General features: G+C 41.7%; 2 protein-coding genes across 5 annotated transcripts; one reads left to right on the top strand and one right to left on the bottom strand.

Annotated features, from left to right (window-relative positions):
* The first annotated feature begins 520 nt into the window (after positions 1-520).
* On the top strand, positions 521-4,903 carry arpc4 (actin related protein 2/3 complex, subunit 4). Its single transcript, XM_069707888.1, has 6 exons — positions 521-607; positions 1,846-1,964; positions 2,777-2,888; positions 2,992-3,087; positions 3,706-3,876; positions 4,419-4,903. The coding sequence occupies exons 1-6, from the start codon at positions 605-607 to the stop codon at positions 4,422-4,424; spliced, it is 507 nt and encodes a 168-aa protein (XP_069563989.1). The 5' UTR covers positions 521-604; the 3' UTR covers positions 4,425-4,903.
* Positions 4,904-4,944: 41 nt separating this feature from the next.
* pfkfb4b (6-phosphofructo-2-kinase/fructose-2,6-biphosphatase 4b) lies at positions 4,945-20,256 on the bottom strand. Of its 4 annotated transcripts, none has more exons than XM_069707790.1 (14): positions 20,145-20,256; positions 12,099-12,215; positions 11,915-12,011; positions 11,558-11,624; positions 10,769-10,843; positions 10,623-10,679; positions 10,067-10,188; positions 9,779-9,986; positions 9,542-9,688; positions 9,343-9,447; positions 9,124-9,253; positions 8,940-9,002; positions 7,771-7,835; positions 4,945-5,838 (listed from the first exon to the last, which is right to left on the bottom strand). In XM_069707790.1, the coding sequence occupies exons 1-14, from the start codon at positions 20,185-20,187 to the stop codon at positions 5,779-5,781; spliced, it is 1,356 nt and encodes a 451-aa protein (XP_069563891.1). In that variant the 5' UTR covers positions 20,188-20,256; the 3' UTR covers positions 4,945-5,778. The 4 variants fall into 4 exon arrangements, with proteins under 4 accessions (XP_069563891.1, XP_069563900.1, XP_069563908.1 ...); XM_069707799.1 differs by lacking the exon at positions 20,145-20,256 and adding an exon at positions 19,632-19,996; XM_069707807.1 differs by lacking the exon at positions 20,145-20,256 and adding an exon at positions 18,847-19,047.
* Between the last annotated feature and the right edge of the window lie 1,153 nt (positions 20,257-21,409).

The following is a 21,409-nucleotide window of genomic DNA, read 5'->3' as shown; positions in this document are numbered from 1 at the left end:
CTTGACACCAGTATGTTGGTGTGTGACGTTTTTTTTTTTTATGTGTTGTGCTCTAAATGTATTTTTAAAATCCATGTAGCTGGTGGTTATGGAGAAATCTCTTTTAATTTTATTTGCGTGTGCCTCAACAGTGAGATATTAGGATAAAATATCAGAACCAGTTCCAAAAAGCAATAAATGTGTCGTCTGTATGGACAGAACGACCTTTTGGAATCAGACATTAGACAAGAGGAGCAGAGAAACAAACCGAAAATGTTGAACAGATATTTGATTTAAGTAAAATGCAGGAAAACAGGGTTTCTCTCCATTTGGTTTATTTTTGGTTTATTTGTGGTGATACAAATATATATATATATATATTTATATTATATAATATGTTCTATTATTCTATTGTTCTATTATTATTATATATATATTATCTATTATAGATCAATAATGATAAATAATATAATTTTTTTTTTATAGCGTAGATAGCTGCGCATGCGCATCAGCAGCTGCTCTTGACTTCCGGTCATATACAGTCTATACTTCCGGTATGTTTCGGGAAGACGCTCCCGTCAGTGTAGCTACTTCCGCCTGCAGCCGCCTCTGCTGATCCTGAGAAATGGTACGAACAATGACAGAATGGCGGTTTAACGGGTACACGGGACACGTTGTTACGGGACACGTTGTTACGGGACACGTTGTTGGGAGTGTGTTGATGCCGCTCCCACGCGAACACTGCAGTCGTACACGCAGGCGCAGTAAGGTTTCTGTTCCACCGGTCATGTTTGAAGTTAGCTAGCAGGCTAACGCTAGCTGTTCGGTTTCCTGGATGAAACTAGAATCAGAGTTCTCAGCTTCGAGCTGCGAGGACGAAGATATCGCGAGATTTGGTCGTGACTGTTGTGAGGCTGCTGCTGTGAGCTGATGGAGATGATTTGTGTGTGTGTGTGTGTGTGTGTGTGTGTGTGTGTGTGTGTGTGTGTGTGTGTGTGTGTGTGTGTGTGTGTGTGTGTGTGTGTGTGTGTGTGTGTGTGTGTGTGTGTGTGTGTGTGTGTGTGTGTGTGTGTGTGTGTGTGTGTGTGTGTGTGAGAGACTTTACTAAATCCCGGAGGTGTTACAGAAAGCTCCAGTTTCATAGTAAAGTTATTAGAGATATGAATGTATCGTGAGTGAAAGAAGCCCAGTGCATCATGGGAGGTCCCCCAGCAGCAGGTTCACCTGAGCAGCTCAACTATTATTTATCAAAAAGGAGAATTGAAGTCCGACCTTGAAGATAGATCTTCTCATCTTCAGGTTTCTGTGTCTTTGATCATCTGTGTCCAGATCTTTGGAAAGCATCTGTCCTGCCATGTTGACTTTTGAAAACTAGAACCGATCAAAATGCAGGACATCAGGAGAACGTTCACACACCGATGGTTCCCCATCAGGAGAACGTTCACACACCGATGGTTCCCCATCAGGAGAACGTTCACACACCGATGGTTCCCCATCAGGAGAACGTTCACACACCGATGGTTCCCCATCAGGAGAACGTTCACACACCGATGGTTCTCCTGATGGTTCCCCATCAGGAGTAACTTAGGGTCCAGTGTCTTGCTCAGGGACACTTAGGCATGTGGACAGAAGGAGGTGGGATTGAACCACCAACCTTCTGGTCAGTGTTCAACCCTCTCTACCGTCTGAGCTGCAGCCTCCACGCGTCCCTCCCCTTCAAAGACCTCATTTTGAATCCCAGTTTGTGTCGATAATAACCGACTTCCCTCTGGAGATGTTTCATGAGGTGAAGTCCAACCGGGACGAGTGTGACGTCTCTGTGTCTCCAGGACCGGCGGTGAAACTGTCCCTGTGCTTCCTCTCCAGACGGCCACCCTGCGTCCGTACCTGAACGCCGTGCGCGCCACGCTGCAGGCCGCCCTCTGTCTGGAGAACTTCTCCTCGCAGGTGGTGGAGAGACACAACAAACCGGAGGTGGAAGTCCGGTGAGTTCATCATCTGAAACCGAGCAGCGCCGGCAGCTCGAGTCCTTTATGGACCTCACGGACATGTTTTCATCTTTTAAACCTCTATTCTGGAAAATAACATTGTGACATCAGCAGATCTTATTCTTTGGCTGCAGCCACTTACAGACCTTCAGTTTTATTATACTATTATATTATTATATTTATATATGAACCTGAATAAATCTCTGAGTGCTGCAGCGTAACAGAACTGTGATTGGCACCTGTGTGTGTGTATTTCTTTTTCTTGGGCTCCTCCCCTCATATTACCCAGCATGCCTTATTTCTTTTTTGAGGATAAAGCAACAAAATGAAATAGATTTTGGTCAAATTTATATTTATTTTTAATCAAATATTCAGTTTTTTAACATTTCAATAGGCTGTGACTCAAAACCGTCCCAAGGTGGGATGGTTGTCTGTCTGTTTTTATATATTTAAATATATAAACACGTTGCTGTAGATTAGATTAGATTTGACTTTATTAATCCCACAGTGAGGAAATTCAGTCGTCAGCAAGGAAAACCGAAAAGTGCACACAATATAAAAATTTTTTTACAAATAGGTATAAGATATAAGAAATAAGTTAGGAATTTTAAAAAAAAATTTTTTTTAGAATAAATACACACAAATAAAATACAAAATAAATAAATACAGTTTGGAATAAATGGAAAAAGGTGTCATAAAATGTTATAAAATACGGTGTGTGTTATAAAATACGGTGTGTGTTATAAAATACGGTGTGTGTGGACTGACTGCTGCCAGACCCTGACGGTGTGTGCTTCTGCCCCCTACAGGAGCAGTAAAGAACTGCTGCTTCAACCCGTCATCATCAGCCGCAACGACAAGGAGAAAGTTCTGATCGAAGGATCCATCAACTCGGTCCGAGTCAGCATCGCCGTCAAGCAGGTCGCTCCCGCCGCCGGTTACCATAACAACCTGCCTCGCAGCCAACAGGATCGCGTGTGATGTCATATTGTGTGATGTCATATCATGTGATTTTATTTTGTAGGCAGACGAGATCGAGAAGATTTTGTGCCACAAGTTCATGCGTTTCATGATGATGAGAGCCGAGAACTTCTTCATCCTGAGGAGGAAACCGGTGGAGGTGAGCGATCCGACAGGAAGCTCTTCATCAGCGACTAATAAGCATGAAGCTGTTCATTATGTTTAAGGCTGCAACGACAGGTCATTTTCATCATCGATTAATCTACCAATTATTAAACTGATTGGTCAATTAGCTGTTTGGTTTTAAAACTGTCGGCCAAGTCCGACGTGACCGACCGTCCACAAGCAAACAATGTTCACTTCATTATCATGGAAGACTAAAGGAAGCAGAGAATATTCACATTTATGAAGCTGGAATCTTTTTTCAACACAAAAATGACTTATAAGTTATTAATTGACTAATAAGATGTTTAATTAGACTAATTGTTGCATTTTGTTTTTTATTATTCAAGCAGATAAACTGTCATAAACATGATAAAACAGCAACATTTGGTCTCATTAAAGATACGCGGAGAAAACTGGAGCAAAACCTTTTTTTAAATAATAATTGTTTTTATTTATAGTTTAAAGTTACAGTGACTGTGGACATTAATAGACTTTAAATGAAGTTTTATTTTTAAGGCAGGATATATGCAGGATTTTGTGGAAGTCTTCCTGTTTAAAGTTGACAGAGTTCATCTCTAACGATGAAGATGTCCAACGCTGCTCTTCCTCTCAGGGCTACGACATCAGCTTCCTCATCACCAACTTCCACACCGAGCAGATGTACAAACACAAACTGGTGGACTTCGTCATTCACTTCATGGAGGAGATCGACAAAGAGATCAGCGAGATGAAGCTGTCCGTCAACGCCAGGGCTCGCATCGTCGCCGAGGAGTTCCTCAAAAACGTCAGCCACCGTCTCAACACATTTTATTTCATGAGTTTAATTTAACATCAGGAGAACAAAGAGGTTTAAATGTCCCACCTCGATTTTAGTGCTAAAACATGTTCTAATAATATTAATAGTTTATAATAAACCCCGATTCAGAAAAGTTGTGACGTTGTGTAAAATGTAAATAAAAACAGGATGCAGTGATTTGCAAATCATATAAACCAATATTTCATTGCAGATCGACTAAAGACAACATATGTTGAAACTGAGAAATGTTATTGTTTAAGAAAAAAAAGTGCTTATTTTGAATTTGATGGCAGCAACGCGTCTAAAAGTTGCGACATGTTCATGTTTACCACTTTCTTCTTTTTACAACACTCTGTAAACGTCTGGGAACTGAGGAGACGTTTCTGGAGTTTAGAAAGTGAAATTAAATATGAGTTTATGGGATTTGCAAATGCTGTTTTTATTTATATTTAACACAGCGTGTATTCTTCTATTTTCTGTTATATTGTGATGACTCGTAGCTTAGACGCCGTTTTGTTTGACTCTTGCAGTTCTGAGCGACTGAACCTGCGAACACATTCCTGCAGAGATGTTGTCCGTCACCGTGGAGCGTTCACGACAGAACCGGGTCGGCCGAGAGGAGTTCGGAAACGCCACGTATTTCAGGCCGATGAGGTTTTTACCTTTTAACCTTAAAAAGCCACTGTGCTCAGAAATATTGATGTTTGTACATAATCAATATTCACACCAGACGTTATTCATTTCTGCCTCTACAGGCAGGTCCTTAAAAAGAGATTTTTGTTTTCAATATTCATGAGCACAGGATTTTTTTTTTCCCAGATAATTTAAATGTTTTTTTTTTTAAATATATATAAATATATTATATGAACATGAATTTTGTTTTGTTACAGTAAACATAAAGGCAATCAATTAGTTAATTTTGTTTTAATTCACAAAAGACTTTATTGTAGATGGAACAAATAAAAATAACTGTACTTGCTGGCAGTGAAGATAAATAAAAACATCCTACTTTGTATTTTAGTCGTTTTTCATTCATTCACAGAAACAACAGCTTCACAGATATTTAAAGTTTATTGAGACGTTGACGGCTGAAGACAGAAAAGGCATTTGGAATCATAGTTTCAGCACATTAACACACACAGAGCAATCTTTTAATAAAAAAAGTATAATACAAGTAGTTTTACACGATGAATGTTAAACAAACATGCATGTACAGTTTTCACAGCACCTTTACTTCACGCTCCCCAAAAAAAAATCTACTTTTCACTTTGTGGTAGATAACAATAATAATTTAGTGCCCAACTGAAGATTTGTTGAAGCGTTTCATTTAATCTCTTAAAAACATCCCAGAACCCTTTTTGGTTTCACCACAGTGCTCTTATTTCATCTGTTATTCGATCTCCACTATCGGAATGATTTAACTTTGTTTACTCCAAGTAAACAAACCAGTCAATCTCTGGCTTTTTGTTAATTTTTTCTTAGAAAACATAAATAGATTCGCAGGGAAAAGAAAACACTGTTAAAAAACATTCATTTGTAATTACAGCATCTCTTCTAGGGTCGTTTTTTTTATACAATAAAAACATCTTCAATGGAAGAATATGGCAGTAAACACGGAGCACGACGTACGGTAGATATTAAACATATTGATGGAAGAAGAAGCCGACAGCTGAGGAGGATTATTGCACCAGTAACAGGACACATATCAAAAATATCTGCCGTGAGTTTCCTCCGCTGAGAGGAGTGTTGAACTGTAGAAAAACTGATGCATTTGGGTGAAAGTGCTTTACAGTGAGAGTCTGGGAGGACCAAGCTGCAGCGGCTCAGTGAGAACAGACACTTTTCCCACAATGCAGTTCAGGTCTGGTCTGGAGCAGGAAGTGCAGGAGACTAGAAGTGAGCCGGGACCGTCAGCAGAGCGTCTTCAGTGCTGCGCTGCGTGTGCACGTTCTGAAACGAGAAGTTCATCCTTACATTTAATAATAATCCTTTCATATTCATATGTTTGACAGAAATGGTTTTAAATGGGTTTTTTGTATTAAAAAAAAAAAAAAAAAGCATCTATTCAAACACGCTTGTTGTTCAGACGCCCGTTTGGAAATTATTCATCTAAAACAACTCCTTTTTTCAGTCTGTTTAAAAGCAGAACAGAAGTTTACATTTAACTTTAACATCTGTTCAGTAGGATCAGAAAGTTGAGTCTGTCGGAGCAGAAGGAAGTCACGACTTCGGGGACGACGTCTTCCACCTCACGGCGACCTTTTAACTTCAGCAACTCAGTTACACCTGGTTTTGTGAACGTTTATGATTTCACCATAAACCTGAAACCTGAGTGGAGAAATATAATGTGTGCCAAATTATTTTGGGAGGAACAAAGAAATCCAGTGAGATGGTTCGATGGCTCGATGGCTCGAAGGTCCGAAGGTTCGATGGTCCGAAGGTGCGAAGGTCCGATGGTCCGATGGTCCGAAGGTCCGATGGTCCGAAGGTCCGATGGTCCGATGGTCCGAAGGTCCGAAGGTTCGATGGTCCGATGGTCCGATGGTCCGAAGGTCCGAAGGTCCGATGGTTTGAAGGTCCGATGGTCCGATGGTTTGATGGTCCGATGGTTTGAAGGTCCGATGGTCCGATGGTTTGAAGGTCCGATGGTCCGATGGTTTGATGGTTCGAAGGTTTGATGGTGAGCCACGATGTTGTTGCACAGTTCAGGTTGTTTGTGACTTTAAAGTGGAACTTGTGTTGATGGTCTGACTGAAGTCACTGACCTGACGATCAATAATCATCAGAAACGTTCCAAGAGTTTGTGTTGCAGAATTTTAAGTTTGACACAAAATCTGATATTTGTCTGCTCAGGTTTTATCTCTGAGAAATCTGTGCTCAGAAACGTGGAACAGCTGATGTTGATGATTAATCTGGAATACTTACTAACCAAAGTTCCTGCTTCCCGCTGCGCTCCGTTCATGAAACAGGAACATTTTCAGAACTTTTTGATGAAAAAATGTATTATGTTTTAATCAGAAAAAGGAGAAACAAACTTTTTTGGGGGCATTTTTATATTCACAATGCGGAAACTTTGACAAACTCAGAACATGAAACGAGTTACATCTGATGAAATAATTTCAGTCAGTTGACTGATTTCGTAGTAAAACAACAAACAAAAAAACCCATTTAATCTAGTGGAGGTTTAAAATGTTGGTGAAACGCTGCACATTAACCTTCATATTTATAAAGTCAACAAGCTCAGACACAAACACATTAGTGGAATGAGAATTTGATTGTGCGTCTTTTTATATGCAGCAAAAATATGTGTCGAGGTTAAAAACATTTGTCGTGTAATAAAAAAAACAGCTGCATTACACAACATACATGTAAATACAAAACGTGCATCATCGAAAAAAATGAAATGTTTCCACGTTATTTAAAAATAATATTCATGTAATGTGCTTCACACACACACACACACACACACACACACACACACACACACACACACACACACACACACACACACACACACACACACACAGAGCCTGGCAGGTAAAACTTGATGCCTTGACAATGCCCTGAGAGAGAAACAGCACGATGGTTTCTGTGACCACGAGGACATGAGAGGAGGTCTTCACTGACGGACGGACGGACAGACAGACAGACGGAGGGACAGACAGACGGACAGAGGTCGGTGTGTGGACGGTACGTGATGCTCGAGACCGAACACGCCTTCCTCTGTGTGAAACTGACATGTGCGAGGACGGAGGCGCCTGAGCGAGTCTCTCAAGACAACGTGAAATGAAGTTGTGTTTTCTGGAGGACGGTCCTGATTGACAGGTCAGACGAGGTGAGCTGTCTGCTGACTCATTTCTGTGTGCTGCCAGCGATACGTACCTCAGGTCTGTCTCTGTGTGTGTTCACAGCATCCACGCCCAAATACACCGACTCCACTTTACATCCTGACAACAAACAAAATAAGTATTACACGTGATGTAAGTATTACACATGCAAGTATTACACATGTAAGTATTACACATGCAAGTATTACACGCTATAGTATGACTATGATTTTTTTGTTCGACATGATTATAGTATGACTTTTTTCGCATTTTGGACTACATGCTATAAGTATGACTTCCGTCTATGTGGAATAACCTAAAAGTAAAGTATGTTGTCCATAATATGGATTACTAACTTATGCATGTAGTCCATAATGTAAAACATTACATTGGTAAATGTGACAGTGAAACTACAAGCAAGAACATGCGATCCTCCACACTAAGTTCCAGGCCCCTTATCGAACCCAGAACCTCCTGATTGTGAGATGACAACGCTGGCCTAGAACTGCACCATTGTGCTGCCTTTATTGCCTGCTTGTCTGACTTAGATGACTTTTAAACATGTTATTGAAGAGTGATCAACGGTGTAGTGGTTGGTGTTGTTGCCTCCCAGTCAGAAGGTTCAAGGTTCGAGACTCGCCCGAGAAAGGATGACATTAACATCATAGATAAAAAGCCACGTCAAGGGCAAGAATCGAACCTGGAACCTCCTAACTGGGAGGCAAACATGCAATAAAGAAAGCACAATGGTGCAGTTCTAAGCCAGCGTTGTCATCTCACAATCAGGAGGTTCTGGGTTCGATAAAGGGCCTGGAACTTAGTGTGGAGGATTGCATGTTCTTGCTTGTAGTTTCACTGTCACATTTACCAATGTAATGTTTTACATTATGGACTACTAAAAAAAGTCATACATTAGCATGTCGTCCAACTGAGGTGCCGATTTTGATCTAAAGAACTTGACATCACAAAGTTTCTAACTTCCTCCTCCTGCACATCACGGTGCTACAGAAGCCGTGTCTGACTTATTTGATTACCCCTCGTATGATGATATTTTAATCATATTTTTGTAGTAGCAGGTTTACGTCAAACTATTTTAAAACAAGTTATCTTTTTTGTTTTACACAACACTACAAGAAAATACAGAAGCATTTCTGGACAACTGAATATTCCAGAATAATGCTGACAGTCAAGATGATATAAATCCAGAAATATGACTCAACTCACCGTAAGCCACGGGGGTCAACTTCAACATGGTGTGCAAAGGACACTTAAGATAAGGCAACTCGTCTGTGGTGACAGACGGAGAGCGATGAGAAGGTTTAGGTTCAGGGTGGACAACAGTTTCTATTTCAGGCAGAAATTGGACCACCATATAGAAATATAGCTAACGATAGCAAAAAAAGCTTACCAGCAGTCTTGTCCAGGAAATATGCCAGAAGACAGCGCATGACGGCCTGGTGACAGATGACCAGAACGTTCTCCTGCCGCTCCAGCTCCATGATCACCGGCTCCAGCCGCTGCACCAGGTCTTCATATGACTGATGGAGAATCACAGACCTGTTTTCAAGCTTTCAGGACAAAAACAATGAAGTTTTTCACAAAAAAAGATACGACCCTGCGTCCTCACCTCTCCTTTAGGGTAGCGGTAGCGGTATTTGTCTTGGTCTCTCAGTGCAAACTCCAGAGGGAAATGCTCTTGGATCTCCTTGTACATCATCTCCTCACACACACCCTGGTAAAACAAAAACAAAAAAGAGGAAATGTTTTTAGTTTTTACACAGATGATTCAAAAATGATTTTGCATTCGAACACAGAGGTGGACGTACAGCGTCGATTTCATTGAGAGACTTCCACTGCTCGTACGGTAGTCCCAGACACTCCGCTGTCTCGATGGTTCTCTTCATCTGGCTCGTCCAAACCTTCAGATCCTTGATGTTCTGGTCCTGGACGAATTTCCTCAAGCTTTTAGCATACTACACGGCAAGAGAACATTTTTAGAAACATGCGTTAAAATCCACCGGATAAGAACAGTGATTTAAAACCACACAAACACAGAAACTCACCTCTTTTCCTCTGGCTGACAGGCCAGAGTCTCCTCCGATGCGTCCTTTGATGTTGAGGTCGCTCTCGCCATGGCGACACAGGTAGATGGAGCGCGGCGTGATGTGGATGTTCATCAGGTAGTAGACGATCCGGCTCTGGATGTGGTCGACGACGCGGTTCACGAGGTACCGACGGCCCACATCCATGATCTTTATGTAGGACAGATCTCTGAAAGAAGACGTCCAGTCAACCGTCCGTCATCTTTACGCACATTTAATCCACTCCGACACATTTCTGGTGGTCCTCACCTGTCCAGATCCTCGTCCAGAGGCTGGTAGGACGACTCGTAACACTTGATTCTCTTCATGAAGTCCTCAATGGCCTCCTCCGAGTTGCAGTGTATGTAGTCGGGGTTTCCCAGCTTCACTTGCTGCAAACAGAGGACACAGGGAGAGGACGTGAGCGGAGGAGAAGCAGAAGTGTCTTAAGCTGCAATACCACCGAGGGCCACTAGAGGTTGGCTCCAAAAGGCCCAGTCAACTTCTCATTAAATACAAAGCCACTCATTTTTTTCTTTACGTTATCAGCGTGTTGTTAAAGTCACTCATTCTTTTGGCGACGACCATAAAACCATAAAAGCTTCATAACGGCCGTTCTTAAACCAAAAGGTGACGTCACTGTTGGCTGCTGCACCAAAGCTCTGACAATTGTTGATGTAAATTCCTTCTCAATTAGTCAGACAGCTTTTTGTTCATGTTAAAAATATGTAAACTATTTTTGAGGCGTATTAAAAATAAAAACAGAATGACTTTTGCTTTTTAAATGAATAATAATGGTGTAAAAAAAAAAAAAGACAAAACTCACCATGATATTTTGTGCAATGACATCAGGGTCCTCACACACAGACTCCACAAAAAACACCTGAATAGACAAGAAAACATCGTAAACCTGGAGGTCATCGAGTCGAGGTCGCCGATAGAGATGAAATAAAAACCCGGCTGGGAACAAACCTTGAACCCATTCTGCTCAGCGAACTTGATGATGGTCCCTCTTCTTTCTCGTGTCGTATTCGTGGCATCAAAGACCTGAAACAGCAGCAAGAAACTCCTTATTCTGCCCCGACACTCATATAGAAACCCATTTGAGTCATTATTAAATATATAAACAAAAACATAACCAAATTCGATGTCATATAAATTCAGAATGAATAAATTAGGCAATAAATAAAAAAAGCATATACATGAATATAATTATATTTAAAACCACTTAATTTAAAGATCTTCTATTTCCCAGTAGGGAGCATGCTTCTCCTGTTTGCACCGTCACATGTGTTTGATCAGAGCCTGGTCGCGCGGTGCTCTTCATCCATTTTAATGACTAATGGAAGTTGGTAAAAAGAGTTTAGGCGCATGACTGCCACCTGCTGGTAGAAGTAATACATTACCACCAGGTGCCAGGAAAATAGATATTTTTTAAAACAAGACAATAGTCGCATAAACTATGACTGTTCAAAAATCATGACCCATCCTTTTTTATTTCCATCTATGATGCTCAAATGCATTAAGTGTCAGCTGTACTGGCACATTTAAATATTTATATCTACATTTCTTTATATATTTACTGCCTTATTTATTTTTATATATATTATTTCTTTCCTTCTTCTCTCCCTACCGTCCTCCCTTCTCTCTTTCCTTCCTTCCTTCCCTTCTTTAATATTGACCAAGATGTCCTTCCCCAGACACATACATGTTGTTTGATGCCTTGTCATGCAGACTCCAGGCACAGTATGATGGACTCACCGCGACCTGCCCTCCTTCAACGCTCAGGTACTGCCGGACGTCATTCAGTGCCGACATGGCACACTGACTGTGGAGGGAAACAGAAGCGACTTTAAATTTCAGCTGGATATCGTTTGGTAGATTGAATTGCTTCTTTGATTTCTATTTCACTCTGATGGTGAAAAAGTTGTGTAATGTTGTGCACGGTGAATGTTGGGGCGATCAACCATGAGCCACTGGCAGCTGAAGGTTTGCAGGTTTTCCGTCCAAGCGATGACAGCAGCAGGTAACTTTACAGAGGAGCTCCCGGTTGGAAGAGAACCGGGCAGACTGTCATTGTTCATGGTTATCCATGCACAGACCGACATCCAGACTCACCGTCTGATCTTTAAACCCTCTTCATTGTCTGGACGGAAAAACTCGAAGGACTTGTAGATCTTCAGACACTCTCTTCGGTACTGGCCAACGTTGAACTCTGTTACAGACGACAGACACACAGCTGGATGTGAAGCAGACAGTTCAGCCGGTTTCCACTTTAAACATCTGAGTGTGCAGCTTGTACCTTTGGTTGGCACGCCGATCCAGTTTAAGTAGCGGGTGAGCTTCTTTGAAATGTACGTCTTCCCTCGGGCCGGAAGTCCGACAGTCACGATGAGCGTCGGGCAGTTTGTCATGCAAACTGGAAGAAAACGGAGACACGGAAACTTTAAAGGGAGTTCGGTCACTTCTCTCGTCAACATTGTTCCACTCGGACAGTTTAATTCATCTGGAGGGTCGACCATAAATACAACAGAGTGACAGCGACACGGATTGCAACAGCAAATGTCCAGTAAGAGAGCCGACATGTGACCACGACGACTCCCAGAAAACAAGTCGCACATTCAGACCCTCCAACTTCTATCTGCCCGTCACGTCCAACGAGGATCTTTTAGAGGAAGAAAACAATGAAGAACTGATATTTTCATACACAATCAGGAGGAGAGGAGGCTGCAGAGAGTCGGTCAGGTCCACATCTTGTCCACATGTTTCTTAAATAGCTAACCAGAGTCACACGATGAGGAATCAAAGACGACACCAAGCAAATCTGAGCTCTGCACTATTCAGACTTCATGGAAATTCAACAAACTTTACTCCCGACAGTTTTGGAAGTTTCTGCCTGTTGATTCTACAGGAATCAGGAAATATGATATATATCTCATAATAAATGGGTTATTACTCGAGCATAACTCCAGTTATGCTGCATTTTTATTTCAGAGTTTAAAAAACTCTCCATCTTTTGCATAAAATCTGTGAAGAAAGTTGACTTTTTCATGCGGTGAACATCCAATATCAGCACTGATCTCTGCATGCAAAATATAAATGGACAATAAATACGTGTTTGTGAGGATTAATACAGTATTGCAAAACATAATACAATACAAAAATACTCCAGTGTATTCTCTTCCAACATATTGTGGCACTTCAGCTGGATTTCTAAGAGTTGAGGATGTTTTGTAAAGTAATAGTTAGATGTTAGATGCATGATTTTTTTTTTTTTAATTAATTCGAATAACATTATAAATATTTTTCTTTCACAAAACAAACAAGAACGTTTTAGATTCTGCAGAGACAAATTATTTTATCTTCATCTTTCCTTCCTTTTGATGACTTTTAATTTTGTATGTTGCCAAACTTCTTTCAATGCAAAAAGAAAAGCCACTTCTCCTCGTGCTCACAGAGACACTCCCTCATGACCAGGGTGAGATAACGGCTTGATGTCTGAAGGGACCCTCCAGTGTACATTACATCCTGGGTACGAAATGAGGAGAGATAAAGCAGAAGGTGAAACGTCTCGTGCCACATTCAGGACCGGACTGAAGCTGCAGGAAAACCAGCCCGGAAGGAGGTCTGCCTCAGCAAAAACCAGCAGACCTGCAGAGACACCGAACCAGACGGAGAGCAGCTGGGGGACGTTGAGGAGCAGCGGCTCAGCCAGCGGACGGAAGGACGGACGGACATCAGACATGCAGGCACGAGACTGATGTCTTCAGGTCATGCGTGCGCAATTATTTCCCCAAACGTGATTCAAATGTGCTTCCACACATGTGATGTTAGAGAAACAAATGGACCAGACAAGCTGAGCACGATGCAACTCTGTCGAGCGATAAAACCAGCATCTCTCTCCGCTTAATAATGAACATGTTGTGAAATAAAAGGGAAATTAGAAGACGGAAAACACGCGTAGAATAGAGTATGATCATGAAAAAAGGCGGAATAGAAAGCCAGACATCCCCTCCCCGCTCCATCCTTTGCGCACTTGCCGGCTGCTCTCACCCCGTCTCTGAGCTATGTGCGCGTTTCTGTGCGGCATCCAGATCTTCCTGAGCGGGTTCTGGGTGAGTTCCCGGGGGTCCAACAGAAACTCTCCGTTGTCCAACATCCTGGATCATTGATGTTACCCTCCTAAGAACCGACTGAGGCGGTGGGCTCCAGTCCTGGCTGTCTGATTCAGCAGGATGGGTGGGGGAGGGGGGGGGGGGTCACATCAGCTGAGAAGCAGCGGTTTGTCGTTACCGTAACGACTGGAGACGGAGCGCAGCAGAAACAGCGGGAACAAAACAAAATGCCTGGAACATGTTACTGCAGGCACCTTATTTTCATATCACTCTATAATAGCGTTAATTGGTATTCAGTATTTATTTTAGCTTCAGCTGGTATTCTTACTGATTTGACTGCATCAATAAGTATTTTTAGAATTAAATTTGGCATCAGTTGGTATGTTTAGTTTTTACTATTGTTGGTAATTTAAAAAAAAAAGAGTCTCCTCGGGGATGAATAAAGTAACTACCTAAACTAACCTAACCTAATTTAAGTAGCCTATTTACTATTGCTTCAATTGGTATTTTAAGTATTTACTAATGTTTCATGTTGCGCTTCTATCCGGGACATTCAGAGTCTCCCATAAATCTATCAGCATGTTCGCCTGATTTGACAGTTTTATGGCCACAAATACTTTTAAAGAATTGAAAGGCAATTTAATAGGCGATATAAATTTACTTAAAAGATAGAAATGTTAAATCGAATAATGCTAGGGAAAGAAACTGTCATAAATATATAAGAAACCGGTTTTATTATAACATTATAACACTCATGTGTACCCGTCGAGGTGTTACCGTAATGACGCACCGCGCAGACGAGGAAGGAAAACAAGCGCTCAGCCGTTCACATGCAGAGCACATGGCCAGCGGATGCAGCCGACAGCTGAGCCAATCAGAGGAGAGACCAGAAGCGCAGCAGCCAATAGGAGAAGCGGAAGGGGAGACAGGGAGGGCGTGCTGACTGGATGGAAGCGCTGATAAACACGATCATGAAAAACTAGGGGAGGCTCAAGCGTTTCACAACCCGGTCACAAGGAGCACAGGATCACACATCTTTGTGTGTCAAAAGTTCAACACCTTCAGAAACACTGCAGACACATATAGAGCAGAACATCCTGCCCGACACCACGGAAACACACCATCAAAACATCAATATGGAGCTTCACTGCTGTGCTAGGTTATGTTTACAATAATACAACATATATGTATGCCATATCATATTACTTATATATAGGTCGTATTATCAACTATTAATCCTAAGGGGTAGACGAAAGGCTGTGTATGTAAATGAGAGTGATACTGCTGGACCAAACCAAAAGGTCACAGGAGGGGGTCGGCAACCTGTGGGGTCACATACTGTTGTTCTTTGAGTCATAAACAGGAACAGACGGCTGTCTGGAGGACTCCAGGGGGTGCAGGAAGACAACCACCACCTCCACTAATCAACAAAGGACATATCAATACACATGACTTTTTGGTGTCTGGACTATAAGAAGACTGGGTGAGGGAGAGTCAGGAGGTCAGACTTCCTGAACTGACACATACTCTGTTGAAAAACATAATCTGGACCCAGAGCTCTGTAAACTGATTATTCTGTTGCTGTTAAATAAATATCTTGAAGCCTGACATCTTCTCCTATTGCCTCATTAAAGAACTGGAGGCTGACTTATACTAGCAGGAGCCCAAGTCCAACACTGCTCAAACAGATCGTTTGTTGCGGACCTGAAATTGCCAGAAAATAGTGATGTCCTAAAAAAAACTCCAATACCCCAAAATATTCAATGTAGACTGAACTATTCTGACAAAATATACACATCCTGTGGTATTTGCAAATCATGTAAACTGATAATTAATGTAAACTAGACCAAAGACAACATATAAAACACTGAAACTGAGAAATGTTTATTGTTTTATGAAAAATAAATGCTCATTTTGATTTTGATAGCAGCAAAATGTTTCAAAAAAGTTGGGATGGGATTAACAAAAGACTGGAAAAGATGTGTAATGCCAAAAAAAAACCCACTTGGTGGAACATCTCACAACCAATCAGGTGACCATGGTAACTAATCAGCAGCATGATTTATTATAAAAAGATCATTTCAGAGAAGAAGAGTCTGTCAGCTGTGAAGATGGGGAGAGGTTCACTATAAAACTGTAGTGGAAATCACTGCATGGGCTCAGGAACGCTTCCGAAAACCATCATTTTAGCTTGGCAGGTTACCCAATCAAAACAGCTGCCGATTCAAATATTTCCGTAGTAAATCAATGATTTGCTTCCAGTGAACATGAGCTGGTGTTCAGCTACGGCATAAATAAACTGCTTTAAAGATACAAAGTGTGTTTTAAAAAAAAATTTATTCAGCTAAAACAAATAAAGAGGGAAACAATTTTTTTTCAGTTTAATCCAACCAAGAGACAAGAAAAGAGGAATCCAGCATTAACCTCATCACTTTCAAGAAGAGACTGAATTAACATCAGCCTGACTCATCAATTATAAAACCTGGTCACAGTTGATCAGACGTTTTTCTACAGACTCAATATAATGACAAAGTTGAGACACCAGATGGCGCTCTGCACCACGAGTTCAGCATTTAGAGGAGTAGAAGAATCATCTGGAGAAATTAGTGCCTTCAGAGTGACTGTAGCTGTGACATCAAGTGATCAAGTGTGACAGGTAGGTCAGAGGTCAGAGGTCATGACTGTCAGACAGCGTGTCAGCAGGACTAATGAGTCAACAAGACGCCTCAGACACACACACACACACACACACCTTATTCATCGACCATGTGCATACAAAATTAAATAAACAATAGCATCTAAAATAGAATTTATCTGAATATAAGAAGTCATACTTTTAAAAAAATGAAAAAAATTTAAAAAAAATCGATAAAGTATCTCAACGTTTAACGAGACGTTAGACTTTTTATTTTTGAGTTAGTATTTCTAAATGAAACGGTGTGTTTATACGCAGGTATGAAAGGCTGATGACAGATGACAGCTCTGTTTCTGAGCCACTATAATCCAACTTTCATCCACTTACTGCCAGGCTTCGACAGACAGGGTGATTTTGAAAACTGTGCAACAGACTTTAATCTAATGTGGTTCTCAGGTTTATCCACAAAATTGCACAAAGAAATTACATAACACTGCTGCAAAAGGTGCATCATTTCAGGCTGTCATATTTTCAAGCTCCCGTCATATTGCTGCTGCTGAGTTTCAGTTCAGGACCACTTTGTCTTTGTCTTCTTAGTCAGCGTCTATAATTTCATGTCTGCAATTTATTTATCAAATGCAAAATCTGGAGATGTTTGCAATTTACAGCCTTCATCAAAATAATAAAACGTACCTTTAGCCGACAGAGTATGAGCCTTAATTTATCTTTCCTATTTAACTTAAATGATACTACACCATTAAAACAGCAGAAAAAAAATATGGATATATTTATTAATATAAATTAATAAGGAGAGTTAAGTTAATAGCATAACTGTGTTCTGGCCTGTTTTTCAGATTGATTTCTTCCATTTTGACTCTATTAACACACATGACAGTTTAAAATCGCTTGTTTTGTCCAGTCAATAGTCAAAAACCTGCAGACGTTAAATTTACATTAAAATCAGCTCGGAGAAGGTCCGTCAACTTCCTGCAAACCAAATCAAAAACACAGAAAAAAGTCTTTGGAGCTCCTTTTTAAAAAAGAAGAAGAAGCAAACAAATCTGATGTGGAAACACACTGTTGTAATAAATATCCACCACATGCTGCACTGATCAATAGTGGCAAACCTGCAGACATTAAATTCACAGAGAAGAAGCCACAGAAAAATCAACAGATCGTCACATTAGAGATGCTGCAGACAAGAAGATTTACTTGACAAATCACTTGAATAATCACTTAATTATAAAATATGTATATTCAGAATGAATTTAATGTTAACTCAATGATTAAGAGGAACTTGTGTGCGGTGTTAATGCCGACCAGAATCAGTGCACCGGTTCAGATTGTGTTTCAGTCTGAATAAGTAACACTAAGGTCTCCACTGCAGATTCAGAAATGTTAAAGTACATAATAACAGCAGCCAGCCTGAGCTGGAACGCTTCTGTGCACCGAGTACAGTTACTGCAGAGGCCTGAAGCCTCTAATGTGATTCTGAGCCAGAGAGCCGGTGAACTTTCCCCCAGATAGAGAGCAGACAGGGAGAGGGAGGGCTGGAGGGAGGGCTGGAGGGAGGCGGAGGGAGGTGGAGGGAGGGCTGGAGGGAGGCGGAGGGAGGTGGAGGGAGGTGGAGGGAGGGCTGGAGGGAGGCGGAGGGAGGTGGAGGGAGGTGGAGCGACAGACTCTGTGAACACAGTGACTACAGGCAGCGATTTGATCTGAGATGATTCAGAATCTGAAGGAGGAAGAAAATGTAGAAAATGAGGATCAGTATAACAGGAAAGGCCCTGAGGTGAAAGGAGGCTGCAGCTGGATGGAGATCCTGGAGGGTAAACAAACACAATCACATCATCTGTAGTGAAGCTGCAGTTATAAACATATAAGGGCAGTCGGAGGAGGAGTTCGGTGCTTCACAACCGCCTCTCAGCAACGGCACACTTGTATTACTGCTAACAGCTTTTTGTTCACAGCGCTCTCTTAAAATAAACACACACACACACACACACACACACACACACACACACACACACACACACACACACACACACACACACACACACACAGGGAATGTTTTTCCTGTTATTCTGCCTCTCTCTCTGCAGACCGCCAGCCAAGCACACATCCCACTCAGCAGCACAGCCTGAGCTCTGTTCATCCCTGCGTACATCTGCAGCCATTTAAAAACAAACAAAACAACAACAACAACCACCACCACCACCACCACCACCAAAGAACAGAATCTGTCTGCACGGTCAAAACAAGCCACATACCATTAAACAGGAGCTCCAGGATACATGACTCACCCAGTTACATAACAGCCTATTCTTATAATATCTAAATCCGTAGATTATCTGAGCCGTAGTATTAACTCTCATTCAGATCCGGTTGTATTTGTTATGCGGACGTATTCATGGAGGAGCCTTGAACAAAAGATGAAAACGAAGGCTTTAAAAACATCCAGTAAACAGAGAAGTTGGATTGGAGCGCCTCTGAAACAGGCAGCACCTGTCAGACCCAGAATCAAGCTGAAATCTCTCCGTCGGTCCCTCTGAAACACATGTGGTGTAAATGTGAGGCCGACTACAGCAGGTGCTCACGCTGCGGATTGAAATCAATCTGTTCGATCCACTGCAGCGACGACATACAAAAAAACAAGACATTTAACAGCAAGAACACAGTTTCCCTGAACAGAATAACTACAGCTGCAGTCGATGAATCGATTAGTTGATGTGCAGAAAAATGAACTATTTTCTGGTTCTTTTTGTCCTCCATGATAATAAACGGAACATCTTCTGGTTGTGGGCTGTTTTTTGGGGGACAAATGAAGACATTTTAGGACACTTGTCACCCTTTTCTGACATTAAAAAAAACACCTAAAAAACAGCTCATTTAATAATCCAGAATATGATTGACAGATGAATTTGTAATTAAATAAGTGGTATTTGCAGCCCTAAACATAAACATGGGGTTGTTGCATTGACACTTGTGAACTAAAGGTTCATCTTCTAGGACCTTCAGGGTCAAAGTTGAGGTCATGACATGCGAATACTTGATTTAAAGTTTTACTGCAATATTTCCTGATATTTACCTTTGCAAAGCAGATCAATAACAAACTCCAGAGGTGTCTACAACCAGCCGGATCTCTAATGTCCTGCCGGTGTGTTTGGGGGTCTGTGAGCAACATCATGAGGTGAACACCTCCTGGTCGTTGTTTGCAGGCTAGCTACCAGCCAGGCTGAGCAGCAGACACACAGACACTCGCGACCAAAACATCCGCTTTCCAAGTGATCGCTGACAACAGAAAGTCGGAATTAACGCGCGTGTCGGTGTGTCGTCTGCAGGAAGCCCGTAGAAGCCCGTAAGGTCTGCAGGAAGCCCGTAGAAGCCCGTAAGGTCTGCAGGAAGCCCGTAAAAGCCCGTAAGGTCTGCAGGAAGCCCGTAAAAGCCCGTAAGGTCTGCAGGAAGCCGACATGACACCGACTTGTTTACTTCATCCGCTGCTAGCTCAGCTGCTCCGAAGCTCGCAGCCGTCGAGTCAAAATAAACCCAAGAAAAAACTAAACGGGAAAAGTCGGAACCGAGCCGGAGTTCGCAGACCTACCGGGCCGGTCCCGCGGGTTTCTCGGGCCGCAGGAGCCCCTCATGGTTCCCCGGTTTGAAGCCTCGTCTTCACAGCGTGTTTTCAGCAATGAATGAAGAGTGAGCGCTGACAGGGAGGCGCGCGCTGTCTGTCTGTGTCAGTGAGTGTGTGTGTGTGTGTGCGGGAGGGCGCGGGCGCGCGCGCACGTGCACGTGATGTGTTTGTTATTGTGCTCATTCACATCCACCTTCACATCCACCTTCACCTCCAAGATGCTTCTACTGAGACTTCCGTTTTGTGTATGAATCATTTCTAATATGCACCTGAAACATCTGCTCCTCAGTGTGGAGAGTACCTGAGTACTTTTACTCAAGTACTCCGCTAAAGTACACTTTTGAAGTACTTTTTGAAGCATTTTTGATTTTGATTTGATACACTTTATTAATCCCCGAGGGGAAATGTCTTCACTACAGCAGGGGGGCTCTCAGGGGGGAGCTGCTGCAGCAGGCTGCCACTAGCGCGGCGCCAGGTAACCTGACCTGAGGTGCATGTTTTTGGATGATGGGAGGAAGCCGGAGAACCCGGAGAGAACCCACGCAAGCACAGGGAGAACATGCAAACTCCGCACAGAAAGGCCCAGGACCGGATTCCAACCCAGAACCTTTTTGCTGTGAGGTGACAGTGCTAACCACTGCACCACCGTGCATTTAATGCTACTGTATACTTTCACTCAACATTCATTTCACAGCTTTCGTGACTTTAAAGACACACAAAAGATATTATAGAAATCTTTTAAAATACAACACATTGTTAAAGATTAAAACAAATATTTAAATGTTTTTGGCTTCTCACAAAAATCATTTTGTAATCGGAGTCACATTTCAGATGTACTTAACAGCTTCACCGAATAGTGATGTTCTCCTGTAAACTTCTCACATGCATTTAATAAAAGTTCTAATGATCTAATATCTCAGCAAGACTCAAAGATATGAGAAAAAGTCAAAGATGTCTAACATTTCTTATCAGTTTTATTATTAATTGTTACTGTTGTCTTATTTATTTATTTGTTGGGGATTTTATATTATTTCTGCCCTGGTTTTAGTTGCCTCAGTGCTGTAATGTTTTATTTCTGGAAATACAATGTAAAGCACTTTGTAACTTTGTTTTGAAAAGTTCTGTATGAATAAAGTTTATTATTATTATTATTATTATTATTATAATTATTATTATAATTATTAACCCTCCTGTTATGTTGCGGGTCAAATTGACCCGCTTCGAAGTTTGAA

This window comes from Brachyistius frenatus, unplaced genomic scaffold (genome assembly GCF_029030835.1).
Source record: "Brachyistius frenatus isolate BFR_SWC_R1_liver_20210118 unplaced genomic scaffold, ASM2903083v1 Contig_4, whole genome shotgun sequence".
NCBI classification, from domain to species: domain Eukaryota; kingdom Metazoa; phylum Chordata; class Actinopteri; family Embiotocidae; genus Brachyistius; species Brachyistius frenatus.
The sequence above is the reverse complement of the archived record's forward strand: the minus strand, read 5'-3'. Positions and strand labels throughout refer to the sequence as shown.

Bases quoted from the DNA above. Each gene is read 5' to 3' on its own strand.
- arpc4 (XM_069707888.1), top strand. The intron at 1,965-2,776 runs GTGAGTTCATCA...TGCCCCCTACAG, and splicing joins AAACCGGAGGTGGAAGTCCG to GAGCAGTAAAGAACTGCTGC. The intron at 2,889-2,991 runs GTCGCTCCCGCC...TTTATTTTGTAG, and splicing joins TCAGCATCGCCGTCAAGCAG to GCAGACGAGATCGAGAAGAT.
- pfkfb4b (XM_069707780.1), bottom strand. From the start codon at position 13,955: ATGTTGGACAACGGAGAGTTTCTGTTGGACCCCCGGGAACTCACCCAG. The intron at 12,216-13,849 runs GTGAGAGCAGCC...GTTTTCTTCCAG, and splicing joins GCACATAGCTCAGAGACGGG to TTTGCATGACAAACTGCCCG. The intron at 9,254-9,342 runs GTGAGGACGCAG...ATTCTCCATCAG, and splicing joins ACCGCTACCCTAAAGGAGAG to TCATATGAAGACCTGGTGCA.